At 42.8% G+C, this 14,075-nt stretch overlaps 1 protein-coding gene across 10 annotated transcripts in view; it reads left to right on the top strand.

Annotated features, from left to right (window-relative positions):
- The window catches only part of BCAS1 (brain enriched myelin associated protein 1), a 93,408-nt gene that overhangs the window by 67,535 nt on the left and 11,798 nt on the right, over window positions 1-14,075 (top strand). For 5 of the 10 annotated variants that reach the window (XM_059407262.1, XM_059407261.1, XM_059407259.1 and 2 more), the window contains one exon: window positions 7,390-7,563. The exons of the other annotated variants lie outside the window; for them this stretch is intronic. In XM_059407262.1, the coding sequence (XP_059263245.1) occupies window positions 7,390-7,563 (174 nt within the window). The remainder of the gene's footprint in view (window positions 1-7,389; window positions 7,564-14,075) is intronic. 10 annotated transcript variants of the gene reach the window in all.

Below are 14,075 nucleotides of genomic sequence, written 5' to 3'. Positions count from 1 at the left end.
CCTTAAGGGGCTAGGATGCTGCACGCTGGGCTCCTCCATCTTCACTACTCATTCACCTCTATTTCCATGGCAACCCAGATTCTCTACTAACTGTGGGTGGTACCCAGGGCAGGTCGTGGCGTCAAGCATGAGAGCATCTTGCCGAGCTCCGAGTTGAGACTGTCGGTCTTGGGCAGGAGAGCTGCCCTCTTGAGCCTCACTGTCCAAACTTTCAATACCGTGTGTTCACATTGGAAGGGGATGGCTTGGTAGAGGCACATCAAAAATCGTTTTCCAAAACATCTTGCAGGGAGATGAATCACTTGTCCTCCTGAGTCAGCAGTTCTGGTTCTGAAAGAAGTGCAGTCTTTTTGGAAAATTTTGTGAGCGGGGACAAGTGAGTTCACAGCTCCTTAAGAGAGAAACTGATCGTGATCATTTTGCCAAAGTAAAATATGTTTGGCTCTTTCTAGGTGTCTCTCGTTTGCTAGCCTTGGGCAGGGCTTGTGTTTTCATTTTTATTTAATTGCTGGCCTTGCACCGATGTTGAGTATCCAAGGACATTCCAGAAGTGTTGCCTGTGATGTGGAATGAAAATCAGAATGGCTGTGTTATAATTCTTGTTAGGAGAAAGACCTTCAGATCTGCTTTTTTGTTGTTGTGTTTTCTTTCCCTCCCTCCTCCCCGCCCCCACACCCCCCCTCACCTGCCTTTCCTTCTTCCTTCCTTTCCTTCCTCTCTTTCCTGGCCTTCCTCTCCTCCTCTCCTCCTGGCCTTCCTTCCTTCCCCCTCCCCCTCTCTTTTGACTCAAACTCAATAGCTCAGGAAAGCTCAGGTCTTTCATAATTCCCGAAAATTCTCATGAATTTACCAGCTCTTTTCTACAGAGTCAAAGCCTATTTCAGCAACCAGTAAGCAGGAACTCTGAGTCTTTTTCCCATGAACTTTAAATTTAAAAGCTTCTGGTGAAGTCTGAAGCATCAGGTAGCTTGGAGGTTCTGGGTTTTCTGAAGAGAAACTTGTTCTTGGATGTTTGTGGGCAGTTGCCTGACTGAGGAACACCTCGCAGCTCGCATGCTAGCACGCAGAGGTCACCTTTGACAGACAAAGTATCTCCTTTTCTAATGTGACGTTCAGGACAGAAACATAAATGTGAACCAGAGTTATAATTACTGATGCCAAAAGAGAACAAAAAGCTGATAAAGATACCAAAGAAAGCAGAGTATTTTCTCAAGTATTTCTCAAAGTATTTTCTCAATAAAGAAGCGTTCTCAAGATGGCTTTAAAGTACTTAGCCCTACCAGTGACCTTTCTGTTTGGAAGCTCCAACGTTTCATTGTATAGGAGCCTGTTTGTTGGAGGGCATGAGGCTAAAAGTACTGATTCTGGGCCCATCATCCCAGGCTGTGCCACTTCTGCGACCTCAGTTTACTCCTCTCTTAAATGGCCACAATATTACCTACCCCTTAGGGTTCTCATGAGAATTAAATGAACAAGGGATGTAACGTGCATACCTCAGTGCCTGAAACATGAAGAATTCATTCAGGGCACAGCACACGGCAGCTCACATGCCAATTCCAGCCCATTGTCCGTGTCCCCGTGGCCCACAAGCTAAAAATGGTTTTTACATTTTGAATGATGAAAAAAATTTAAAGAAGAATAATATTGCAGGGCATATGAAAATTACACAAATTTGGGACACCTGGGGTGGCTCAGTCAGCTAAGTGCCCTGACTCTTAATGTCAACTGAGGTCATGACCTCAGGGTAGTGAGACGGAGCCCCACATCGGGCTCCATGCAGGGCGTGGAATCTGCTTAGGATTCTCTCTCTCTCCCTCACCCTCTACCCCCCCCCACCCCTTCCATGCTCATGCACTCTCGCTCTTTCAAAATAAATAAATAAGTCAGTAAATAAATAAATAAAATAAGAATATCTGTTTTTAAAAAAAAACACACACAAATGTTACATTTCAGTGTTTATGAATAAAGTTTTATTAGAACACAGCCATACTCATTCATTTGCATATCACCTATGGCTGCTTTTCTGCCTCAGTGGCAGAGCAGAGTAATGGGGACAGGGCCCTTGGCAGGAAGAGTCTGCCGTCCCTGCGGTCACTGTTAAGGCATAGGAGTTGTAACAAGATGATTAAGTGCTTCCCAGCAATCAGTGATTTTATATATATATGTATATATACACACACACACATATACATACACACACATATATAATTATATATTACATATATAATATTATATATATACAATTTTGTGAAATTACACATCTGTCAGCTGACTCAGTGCCCACATGGAGTCAAGGCATGTGTCAAATAATTAGCTTAATTACCTCCTCCCAAATAAGAGAGATCGCATTAATGAATAAAACAATGCATAGTACTCTAAACCTCCAAGCAGGACATTAGGTGTTAGTAATCATATTATAAGAGTCCGTTAGCACCTCTGGCTAAAATATGGTTGGGTTTCCTTATTTTTTAATTTCTCTACCATCAGTTTCTATAACCCATCTATCATCCAATGCAAAAGCAAAAGACAGAGTGACTTCCACATTTCTCAAAGTTTTTCACGAAGAGAAAATCAAGGCTTTGGAGACCCACAGAAGTGTAGTGTTTTTCTAGCATGTGCTTTTGGTGCTATCAGAAATAAGACCTCCTACAACAACTACTGAATCATTCTGCTGACATTTTGGCCATTGCTTAATTAAGTTAATGTTCTAACGCATGGAGGGAAAAATCTTTCCTTACCAATGACCTACACATTGAAGGAAAAAGGTACTTCTGTTGTTTACCTCAGTAAGTAACCTCACAGTTGCCAGTGAAAGGAAACAGCCCAACCTAGATTTGTTTTAATTTATTGGCACTCCTCACTGGGAAGTAGCATTGCTTTCAAATCAGTCTTGATGTAGGACTTCCTTGTGACTCAGCCTTCCTGGCCTGGCTACATTACTTCTCACACCCCAGCACACAGTCCAGAGTAAGGGAGAGACTGGGCCAGTGGAAACTCGGCCGGCCTGGAGTCAGTTCTCTTTCCCAGACTTACATGGGTTCCCAGGCTCTACGAGTCATCTCTTATCAGGCTGTGTTGTGGTAACATCCAGGTCCCACGCCGCATTGGCTTTCAACAGCGAAGATCCTTCTTTTTCTCACTCACGCTATAAGGCAGCCATAGGCTGGCTCTGGTTGATCCAAGTGGCTCCTTCCTGCCGAGATCTAGACTGAGAAAAACATCCCCTTCAACAAGGATGTGCAATTGTTGTGACAAGAGAGAGGAGAGGGCTGGGGAGAACCATGAGATGGCTCGGAGAGCTTCCACTCAGTCCCACTTTACGGCATGACTGCTCATGTTACATTCACCAAACAAGTCACCCAGCAGTGGGCCCAGATGTATGATCCCTTTATAGGAAGCCAGAGTGAACAATTGGGAAAGTAATACCTTCTGCGGCAAACCCCCATACCCAAACTCCATATGGCCAAGGAGCTTGACCATGTGGATTGGCTTAGATCTGCTCAAACGACTTTTTCCTGTCACGTGGCTTAAGGTTAAGGAGGGTTGTTCCCCCAACACACAACTGGGAGTCCATGAAGAGAATGAGGGAGAACAGTGACTAGATTGAAAAATAAAATCTCTCCTAGGTCTTTGTAATCAAATAATCATGTTCTAAATCAAATCAGACAGCGTCTTTTAAAGATTCCAAAGTGAAAACTGTTAATATCAATATTATGTGTTATGGGGGCAGTGTAGGTGGAGGAAATCTATTTTGCTATAAATTGGTTTTCAGAACTCACAGTTCCAGTGAAAACTGTAAAACCCAAATTCCAAGAGCAAATATGGTACAATATTTGAGGCAAAAGAAAGTGAAAACTTTTGCTCTAATGTATTGTCTGTGTTAAACATACTAGCCATCTTCACTCAATGTATAATATCCCCTCCTGAAATCAAGCCAGGGGGATTTGATTCTAAAGGATAGCACAAATCTGATTTTCGTTATATCCATCATACCCAAAATTAAAATGTGCAGATATAGTTCTATATTCTAAATAGGAAGTGACTTTTTCCAAAAGCCTAGCCTGGAAGGATGTCAGAAAACTATCCAAATAAAAATCAAATTCTATGTCTGTATATGAAAATCAGCTCCTAACTCAGCTCAAATACTTCTGGATTTCCACACTGGAAATCAGTGGATTTTCCTTGGCTGCTGAAAGCCAATTTCTTGGCCTGACTTCAAAGTTAATGGGTGTCTCTAGAAGTCCCCCCAACACCAGGCTTTTTTTTTTTCCTTTTCTTTTTCCTTTTCTACTGAAATAGTTGTGTTTTGAGGAGTGGGCTCTGGCTAGGATTTATGAGTTGACACCACTCAGATTTTTAAAAGACCAGCAAGAAAACCATTGACAATCAAAAAATTGATTGCTGGAGTTACTGCCACACAACCTGATCATTTTATTGTATAATTTTCCCTCCAGGCTCTTGCATACAAAAAAGGAACCTGCTGCTTCAAAGACAGAATAATTCTGAACCTAGATTCAATGAGTTAGACTCTGGCCATTTACCTACCTAAGGGCTATTCTCTATTTCTCCATCCTTCTTCCCTTGATCTTAGGCAACGTTGGCAACTACCACACCCCCCAAAGTATCATGATTAGTCTAAAGTAAATATCCCATTTTTTTCAACAATAGTTTGGGAGTAAGGATGTGACCGCTTTTGGCCTGTGAGATGTATGCTGAGGTAGGAAATCAAATTACAGAATTTCATTGGAAACAAACCTTTTGCTATGGCCAACCTTCCTTTTTTAAGACATTAGGTTGAGGATGTGATGCCTGGAACTGTGGCAGCTATTTTATATCCATGAGATAACAAATAAAAGGATGAAAGCCCATCATTCCCATAGCCAAAGGATAGAAGGAGCCCGGGTTCTTAAGGACATTGTGGAGCCATTGAACCAATCCTAGAACTTCCTACTCTCAAACTGGTTGTTCTATATCATTACTAGTAAAGTCACTATTAAGTATTCAGTTACTGATACACAACTCCATCCTCCCAGAAATGGCTACTTACCTGTGCTATGACTTAGGCCAAGTCATTCAATCATTCAGATTCTTCGTCTCTAGAATAGGGATAATGTTAATTACTCTGAACTCTTTAATAATTCAGTAACTATTCCCTGAGATAATATATTAAAAATACCTTGCATGAGGTCTGGTAAGAGGTAGTTATTAATATCATTTCTAAAAAGTGGGCATGCTCATGTTGGATAATTCCTCATAATTCAGGCCCATGGGAAAAAATAGCTCTCATAATAGCACAATTAACAACACTAGTATTAACTGAGTCATTGTTATGGGTCAGACACTGTTCTAAGAACTTTATGTGCACTGCCTGATTTAATTCTGCAAACAACCTTCTGATTCGTACACTGTCTGGATCGAGAATTGAGAACACCCAGGTACAGAGATGTTGAGTAGAGACCTTGGTCTAGAGCCTCCGTAAGGGCTGGAGTAGAGACACAGGGCCAGGCAGGCTGGAGCCGCAGGCTGCTCTCATGAACTCTATGTCAGATTTGCCTGCATTTCAGGCTGACCCCTGGATTCTGGGGGCAGAAACCTTTTTTCAGAAATGCAACTGAACTGAATCAGGCCCACATGTGGGAATCCATGACCGTGTCTGACCACCAGTCCCCAGTATGTCACCTGGCTTCAGTCTCAGCCTGGTTTCCCAAGATGGGCTGGGTCAGAGCCTGGCAGCCCACAGCAGGAGAAGCCCTCCCACAAACACCTGTGGCCCAGTGTTTTTTTTCTTTAGATGGGACAACTCCACTTGTCCACTCTAGCTGCTACCACTCCTTTGGGTCTTCTGGTCAGTCTCCGCTGATCTTACATGCCTTCTTCACCGCCTTCGGACTTTTGAGTGAATGACTCCCCAACCTAGGTCTTTATCTTCAAAGGGAAGATGCTAGAAGTCCTGTCAATAGGTTATAAAATGGAAGGTGGGGAGAGATGGCTGTGATTTAGTTGCCATATTTCGGGGTGCTCCCTTACATTGATTTGTTAATGGGCACCTTCCTGCTTTGCTTGACAATACAGAAATCAAGGGTCCTTCTCGATTTTGATCACTGGGATCATGTGCAAGCCAATGGCATATTCTGCATGAAGGAAAGGAAAATAATTTCTCCACAGGCCTACAGGTGTTTCTGGAAATACCTAAGCTCCCTTCCCCCACTCCCTGATGGCAAGAACGAGATGCAGAGGAAGCTGGGGGGTCCGGCACCAGCAAAGACCAATGCAAAGATGCCTTTGGCTCTAGAGTGCCTTCCTCTGAGGCAGAGGATGACAAACCTATCATCCAAAGAGCTGGGTAGTAAATGTTTCAGACTTAAAAGGCCACATGTTGTCTCCGTTGCCTTTCTTTCATCTTTTAAAAACATTTTGCAGCCCTTTTAAAAAAAAAAAAATGTAAGATCCATTCTGTGCTCGGGGTTGTGCTGAAACAGTTTCTGGGACAGATTTGGCATTCGTTTGCCAGCCCCTGTCTGAGGAAACAAATTTTGGAGCCTTCTCCAGGCCAATTAAATCTGTTGCAGGGATCAGTGCAAAGCAGGAAATGGTCCAGAGGTGACCGGGGCACAGCACAAATGGAGGGAGGCAATGCAAAAGAACAGAATTTGAAATCAGAGTGCAGGTGAATTGGACCCTTCCACCCAAACCCCCCATTACTGGCCATCCCTTCTCCCCCACAGACCGTTAGCGGGTTCTAAGCTCACCAGGTACGTCTCTGGGGGCCGTCAGGAACTTCGCCATGGTTTTCTTGCCAAATGCCGTTTTCTTCTGAACTTCAATTAAGAGACAAAGGCAAATGACCGGCCCTGGGGTGAGGTGGGAAGTAAGTCAAAGAGGAGGTCCCGTCTGGGAAATTCAGCGTGGACTTCACGCTGTCTTTTCCACAAAGAGGACAGGTCTTCCCAGTTGCATGCAGCAGAAGGTGTCCTTGTCACCGACTCTAAGGCTGGACCTTTAAGGAAATAACGACTCCTGATTTTTATACAGGCCTGGGGTAAGTCGCCTTGATGGCAGGCCAAAGAGGTGGGGCTCCTGGAATGGAAATGGGCGGAGCCTGCTGTCCCTCGGAAGGACTTCTCTTTCAGCCTTGTACCTTGCGGAGCACGATTTTTGCTACTTCCAAGTCAGCATATTTGGCATTTTTTTTTTTTTTCAGAAATTGGCTGTTTGAAAGCACACTTTGCATCCTTCTCAAAGATGTGCCTGGGTAGAAATGATCATTGGGTCACACCTGTAGCACATGGACACGGGGGCCACCAGGACTCCCCCTACTTTATAAAGCCTGTTTTGGGGAACGTGTGTGTTTTTCTTTTCACTGTCTTATTACCTGGCAAAATAATCCAGGTGGTGTGTGAATCACCAGTAGAGGTTGTAAAGTCCGAGGAAGTAGACTCAACCTTACAAACAGTGGATCTCAACGAAGGAGGAGATGCCACCCCCGAGCCCACAGAAGTAAGACTCAAAAGAGAAGAACGCAAACCACCAAGAACCCTCCTGATGACGTTTCTCAGACAAATGGTAAGCCCCCTGCTCCCAGCAGGGAAAGCTGGAATCCTCAGATCAGCTTCTGAGAGTGAAGGACCTGTCTCAGGTGGGGTGAGACGTAACTGTAGGGGGTAGAGGGATGCACGGGTCATCAGTCCTGTGCAGGGAGATAATTCCCTTTCCTCCTCCTGACTCAGTTTTTTGCTAATGCTCCTTAATCTTTCCTTAACTCCTGCTAACTTCCTTTTTAACAAGGAAAGAGCTGATCTTAGGTCCTGAGCTTTGGCACAAGCAGCATCCACGCAGAAGTTAATATTGCTCGTTTTCAATTTAATTTATTTTTAAAGTTTCCTTCTGTGTATGGCAAATGATATTGTTTTTCTCATTATGGTAATGACATGCAGTTTCCTTTGAGAATACATTTATTTACATAAAGAACATAAGGCATTGTTTAAAGGACTAGGTAAGAAATAGGCCAAGTTATATATATTGATGTTGGAAAAATTCTGGAAGTGATGTGTGAGTGACACAAACTTGGACAAAGCCGATCTAAAAATAATTCCAATTATAAAGTGACAACATAATTTTCTAATCGTGGACACGTATAACTTGGTTAATTTGTCATGCTTTTAGCTTGCATAAAATGGAAAGAATGTGGGCAGATGTTTTTTGGTGTCTCTGAAGTGTCATGTACATTAAATAACAAAGCATCCAAGAACTTAAATAAGATAATGCAACAAAACCCAACGTGGTTGGAAGACAGAAAGCAAAAGCCCATGCAAAAGGTCATCGGTTTAATTCTCTTTTAATGAAAAACAAGACTTTCATTATAGGGCACCATTATCTTCAGGAGTATTTGGGAATTTAATCCTTTGAGAGAGCAGCCCTCCGGTTTCACAGGCTCTGCCCAGTAAGAAATTCTTTCTAGTCCACCACACAGCATAACATAACATAAAACCCTTGCCAGTGGGAGCTGAGGCATATAAGAAATGACTCTCTTAGAAACTGTCAACAGGAATCATTTTCTTTTGTCATCGGACTCTCGGGGAGTAGGAAGTATAGAGTCAGTAGTGAGCAGCCTGCATGGCTGGGTCCCCATCTATGCTCCTGGTCATTATTAACTCTGCGTTTCGGCACCGAAAATGGGGATCAAAATCTGAGATTTTTCAACCAATTTTTACACAATGTCAGGAAAGAAAAGAACATTTGGCCTCTTTCTGGCAACCCAACTACATTACAAACGGCATCCCCAAATAGCTCGTCATGACAGTGAGAGTGATCCAACTTCCCCATTCCTGGGTGGGGCTGAGAGCAGCACCCCCCTCCCCAGCAAATAGTACGACTTTCTCTTCCAAATAACCAACCTGAGACTTCTTCGCTTAAAGACAAGAGAATGTAAGAGCCTCCAAAGAAAGCAGGAACGAACGAAGTCTAAACCACCCACTGCATCCTTTCAATTCAAATCCTTGAATTCTAATGAGGTCCCAGAGGACTCCAGTTCACCCCCCAGAGCTATCCTTTAGAGGCCTCTGGGGGATATTTTCCAGCGTTAGAAACGGGTTCCTCAGAACAGACGGGGGAACGAGTTGGAAGCGAAAGAGCCCTTTATGATTGAATCTCCATAGGACAGGGATGGAGGTGCAAGGGCCGCATCTTCCTGGAGCGATCCTCAGTGCGCTCGTAGCATCCGGTCTACAAGGGCCATCGTTCTCATTATGTACCATCTGTAGGAAGGGTTACGCCTGGGAGCTTGACCATGGTTGCCCTCAATTAATGTTCAAACTCTAAACTCCCATGATTTAGGGGATTTTCCCTAAAAATTCCAGATACCGTAGTGATTCTTGCCTTGCAGTCTGTTTTGTTTTCGTTATAACAATATATTACCATTGTGAATAGTTCAAATACACAGAAAACGTGGGTCTTCCATTTCATCGCTGATTCCACGACTCCGTGTTACCACACCCAGCTCGCTTGTTTATGTCACTGGCCCTATCCCTGTGGGTATGTGGTGGTCTATCCCTGATATGACCCACCCCATTCTTTATAACAATCATGGAAGCACATCCTCTGGATTTATCATACTGGGATTGATGGAAACTGGATTTGTTTCCAACTCGTTGCACTTCATTTGTTCATTCTTTCAACAAATGATTACTGAGTACCCATTGTATCCCATACCTTGGGATATAACAGTAAGTAGATGTGGCCCCGTCTTCACAGAAAATAAAACCCAGTGAGGAAAACATGTTTACTTTGAACTCTAGGCCATATGCAGTGAGCACACACCATGGGTCCCAAGCACATGATCTCAGGTCCTTCACTCATGAACCTGACGAACATTCTTGCACACCTACCTTTACGCCCACAGTGCGCATTCCTGGAGTTGGCTGCAGCATTTGTCTTCAGGAAACACTTTGAGTTCACATATCATGACTTCCAAAAGAATTTAAAGTCTGGATTTATGCGGGAGAAGATCAAACCAAACCAAATCCTCCTCTCAGGGCTTGAAACTCGAGACAACATCGGACTCATCACTGAGCTTTTCCTTTTTTATTTTTTGAGCCAAATAAGTGAACGTTCCAAATTGATTTTAGATATTGTTAGCAAAATATAGTTCTTTTCAAAATAATCGATTTAATTGAAGAGGAAACTCAACTGCAAATGCATTAACCTTGTTTTGTGATCAATGTCTCCATTCATCAGCATTGATTTCCTACCTCTTTACCTTGGTCTCTCTTAAATTTCTCTCAGAAAACATATTTTGCTGTCCCATGGCAATATGACTCACAGTTGCATATTTTAAAAAAACAATAAATGCATTGCCCAATTTATTTCCAAAGAGATTTTTTTCTTTCCAGAAACTAACCTCTCGTTAAAAAATAGAAGTGGAAAGACTATCATTTTGCAAATAGTCTTCTTTCAGGAAAAATAAGTATATTTTAGGAAAAAATAGAGTCCCTACGTCCTCATACGGCATCGGACACACATAGATCTACCACTTCACAAAAATGCTATGGGCTTCTATAGATCTTCAAAATAATTGCAAGGAGTTGCTAAGGCATCTGTCATGCCCTAAATAGAAAAAGATTCTTATATGTATGAATTCAAGTGTATGTCAAGAAATTGGATATTTGAAGTGCTAGTATATTTTTATCAGGTGAGTAGGTGGAGAACTCTATTCATGTGCCCACAAACCAGGTAGGCAGATGAAACCATACGGTGGTAGATAGAAATACAGATATAGGTTTATAATTTGTCAACATTAATAACACCCTGTACTTACAAAGTGCTTTCCTCCTCTGAATCATTGTTGCCTACTGTTTCATTTAATCCTCCTCCTGTCTCTTTCCTTAGACCATTCATTTTGTAAGAAGCTTTTTGTTGGAATAATGTTCTCAGGCACAGAGAAGGACTGTGAGCTTTAATATAAGATCCGAATGCGGATAGAGCCAGGAAATCACAGTCTTCCGTTGCTTACCTTCAATCTATAAATCTAATAAAACCAATTGAAATGTGCCATCTGGAGGAAACGGGAGGATGGTTTGTTATGGTGATCGTACAAGAAAAAAACAAGAACAGGGATCTTCTAGCTCAAGTTCTCAATCTCCTGTTCTGCCCCGAGACCTGACTATGAACACAGAGTTGCTCTTCAGGTTTCTGAAAGTCACATTTCTTTGGGCAATTCCTGTCTCCAGAGCAGCTTGCTTTCCTTTCTACCTTGGCAGGGGATTCTGTGGTCACTTGGCACTCTCAGTTAATAATTACAGTAATGATGATAATAGCTAGTGTTTATGTATCATGTGCCAGTGGCCTGGCCAGCCAGCACCGTGCTAGCCTAGTGCATGCCTTAGCTCATTTATTAGCCTAAAAACCCCAACAACACATCCCTGCCCCCACCGTGCAGAGAGGGCATGAAGGCTCAGGGTACTGAAGTGACCGGTCAGGGTTACAGAGCTGGTAAATGGCAGCACCATCACTCAGACTCTGGTGCGTTTTGCTGTTAAAGCTCACGCCTGTACTTAGACGTGACTGTGCCTTTCTGGGCTCCCGGCAGCTGGTTTTCCTTGAGGGTACGTGGAGGTAGAATAGCCCAAACTCCATTTTTGTGATTCTCCTGGTAGTGTTTCCGGTGCTCAGCTCAAGTCCCTGAAATTACAATGAGGCAAGAGAGAGGAGAATTAACACATGACTGTGTTAAGCTGGGAGGGATGTTTTCTGAATTTACTTGTCACTAAAATGAAATTTGCCTTGACTGTGTCGTTTTGTCTGACAGTCCAGTTCTGTTTCAGTTGGGCATCTTGGTAAAACACGAAGGTTGGACCCATAGCCTTTGTTGATTCTGGAAATTTCTAGCAGGTTCATTTGCTTGGATTTGTGTAACCATGAGGCTGACCTAGTCAGTCCTGCACTTTCTTTTTCTAAATGTTCTCAAGCAAGGCTGGCCCATGTAGAACAATGCAGAAGAACCAGAGGAAGAAAAAAAGATAATTGAAAGTATCTTCCCAATTCTTCTTTTAAATCGCAACTTTGGTTGGATTAGATCTCCACCAAAAATATGCTTACACTCCTCTCAAAGGAATGAGAATACCCACCCAACATTTCCACTAGAACTTTGAATATCTAAGTGATACATGTTGGAGAGGGTTCAAATGCTCCTCAGAGTGTCAAGCTATCGGAATGCGTGACATAATAAAGAAATAAAAATGGCCTTATAAACATGCAAAGCTTAGATGTCACAACCAGATTCCAACCCAACACTGCCGGCTGGGTGCCCTGAGATGCTTCACCTTTTGCTCTCATGAATAAAAATAAGCCCCTGGAAGAAATTTGCTCCGTAATGAACTAGAAAACCTCTGAAGTTCCTTCCTTGGTAGCCTTCAAATTATTCTTTAGGGTATTAGGTAGTCCCTGGAAAAAAAAAAAAAAAATCTGGGTTCCTTTAAACAGGAACTTGATTTTTGACAGCTGGGGCAAATGAGCTTCTGTGGTTATGGTCCTTTGAATACAAAGCCCAACATGAACTATTTGACTTGGTCTCTGAAAGAGGACACACGAGAGAGTGATAGAAAACAAAGAGGGGAAGGCAGGGAGGGCCTTCATAAGACCCTTAGTCTAACTCAGCATGCAGTTATCTTTGCATATATACAGCTTTTTGTGCCTCAAAATGAATAACAGAGGAAAATCCTAGAAAAGCTTGAGAGAATCTCTTTTTTAAAGAAGAGGAAGTTGAACTTCTTTGCATTGATCTCCCTGACAGCCGGAGGGGCTGTTCTCAGGATACTAACCTAGATCACTGCTGCCAAGAAAGCCTTCTGATTCAATCCAAATTCTCCTCCAAGGGCTCGGAAAGACAGGGAGGGGAAGAAAACAGATTGCAACCTTCAACTGGCAGAGGACCTAAGGGATATCAAATTGAAACCACTAAAGGGAAGTTAAAAATCTCTCTCTCTCTCGGACAGGAAGGTTGGCCCCAGGAGCCATGCATGCCCCTTGATCTCCATTCAGGTTTAGCTTAAAAAACCATTTTGTATGTTTGTTTGTCTGGTTTTGCCCCTCAGCACTACCCGAAGGCCAGCTAGTGAGGATGTGACACCATAGTCTAAAGGACACTAGGAAATGTGTTTGGGTAGGAAAAGGCTCTTAATGATGGCCTGAATTCTGGAGGCCAGAGAACTGGCAAATGGCAAAACCCTTTGGACGCAATGAGAGGCTGTCAGAGCTGGTTACAGGGAGAGAAATAATAACCAAGAGAGTCCATTTCTTTTTCTAAATGTTCTCAAGCAAAACTGGCCCATGTAGAACAATGCAGAAGACCCAGAGGAAGAAAAAAAAAACATTTTCCATCTAAATGGATCTAAAGTGTATGTAGAGGACAAACCTATCCATTTTGCCTCTGGGCTGAACACCTTGGTGAAGCCCATGACCGTGATGTCCCTAAGAAAAGCTCATGGAACTTCCAGACACCAGGGGGTTCAGGCTGAAGAAAGATTTCTTCCATTGCTAACCATTCAAGAAGCATGTATCAAGGTTCTGCCAAGCTCTGTGAAGGTTGTTTCGGAGGTAGGACAAGATCTGGAAATTGTCATACTGCCTTAAACTGTTGACAGTCCTCATCAAGACTTCTCAATCTTAGCAGCACCAAGTAATATTTAAGGATGAGCCTGGTTGACCTCTGAGGAAGGGCATGTTCCACAAACTTCCCTATTTGAGATGTATGAACCTCCAGCTTATCCAGGCCTTTATTATCTTTCCTAATCAGGGGCTTTGTATTAGATGCTCAATTAAAAAAAAAATGTGTTCACATGCACCCCTATAAAAAAAAAAATGTGTTCATTGAATGGTGCCTCCTACCTTGGAGGGACAGTATGGGGAGGCGGTTAAGAGTATGGAATATGAAATCATTGCTCGGTATCGGATCCGGACTCCCTAACCTGCTAGTTCCATGATGCATGCTGGTTTCGCTGAGTTTCCATTTCCCTGCCTGTAAAATGAGGCAAATAAAATTATTCTTCCATCTTAAGCTTCTGCATGATGAATAACTGAAC

The sequence above is a fragment of the Mustela nigripes genome, chromosome 7 (genome assembly GCF_022355385.1).
Source record: "Mustela nigripes isolate SB6536 chromosome 7, MUSNIG.SB6536, whole genome shotgun sequence".
Lineage (NCBI taxonomy): Eukaryota > Metazoa > Chordata > Mammalia > Carnivora > Mustelidae > Mustela > Mustela nigripes.
The sequence above is the reverse complement of the archived record's forward strand: the minus strand, read 5'-3'. Positions and strand labels throughout refer to the sequence as shown.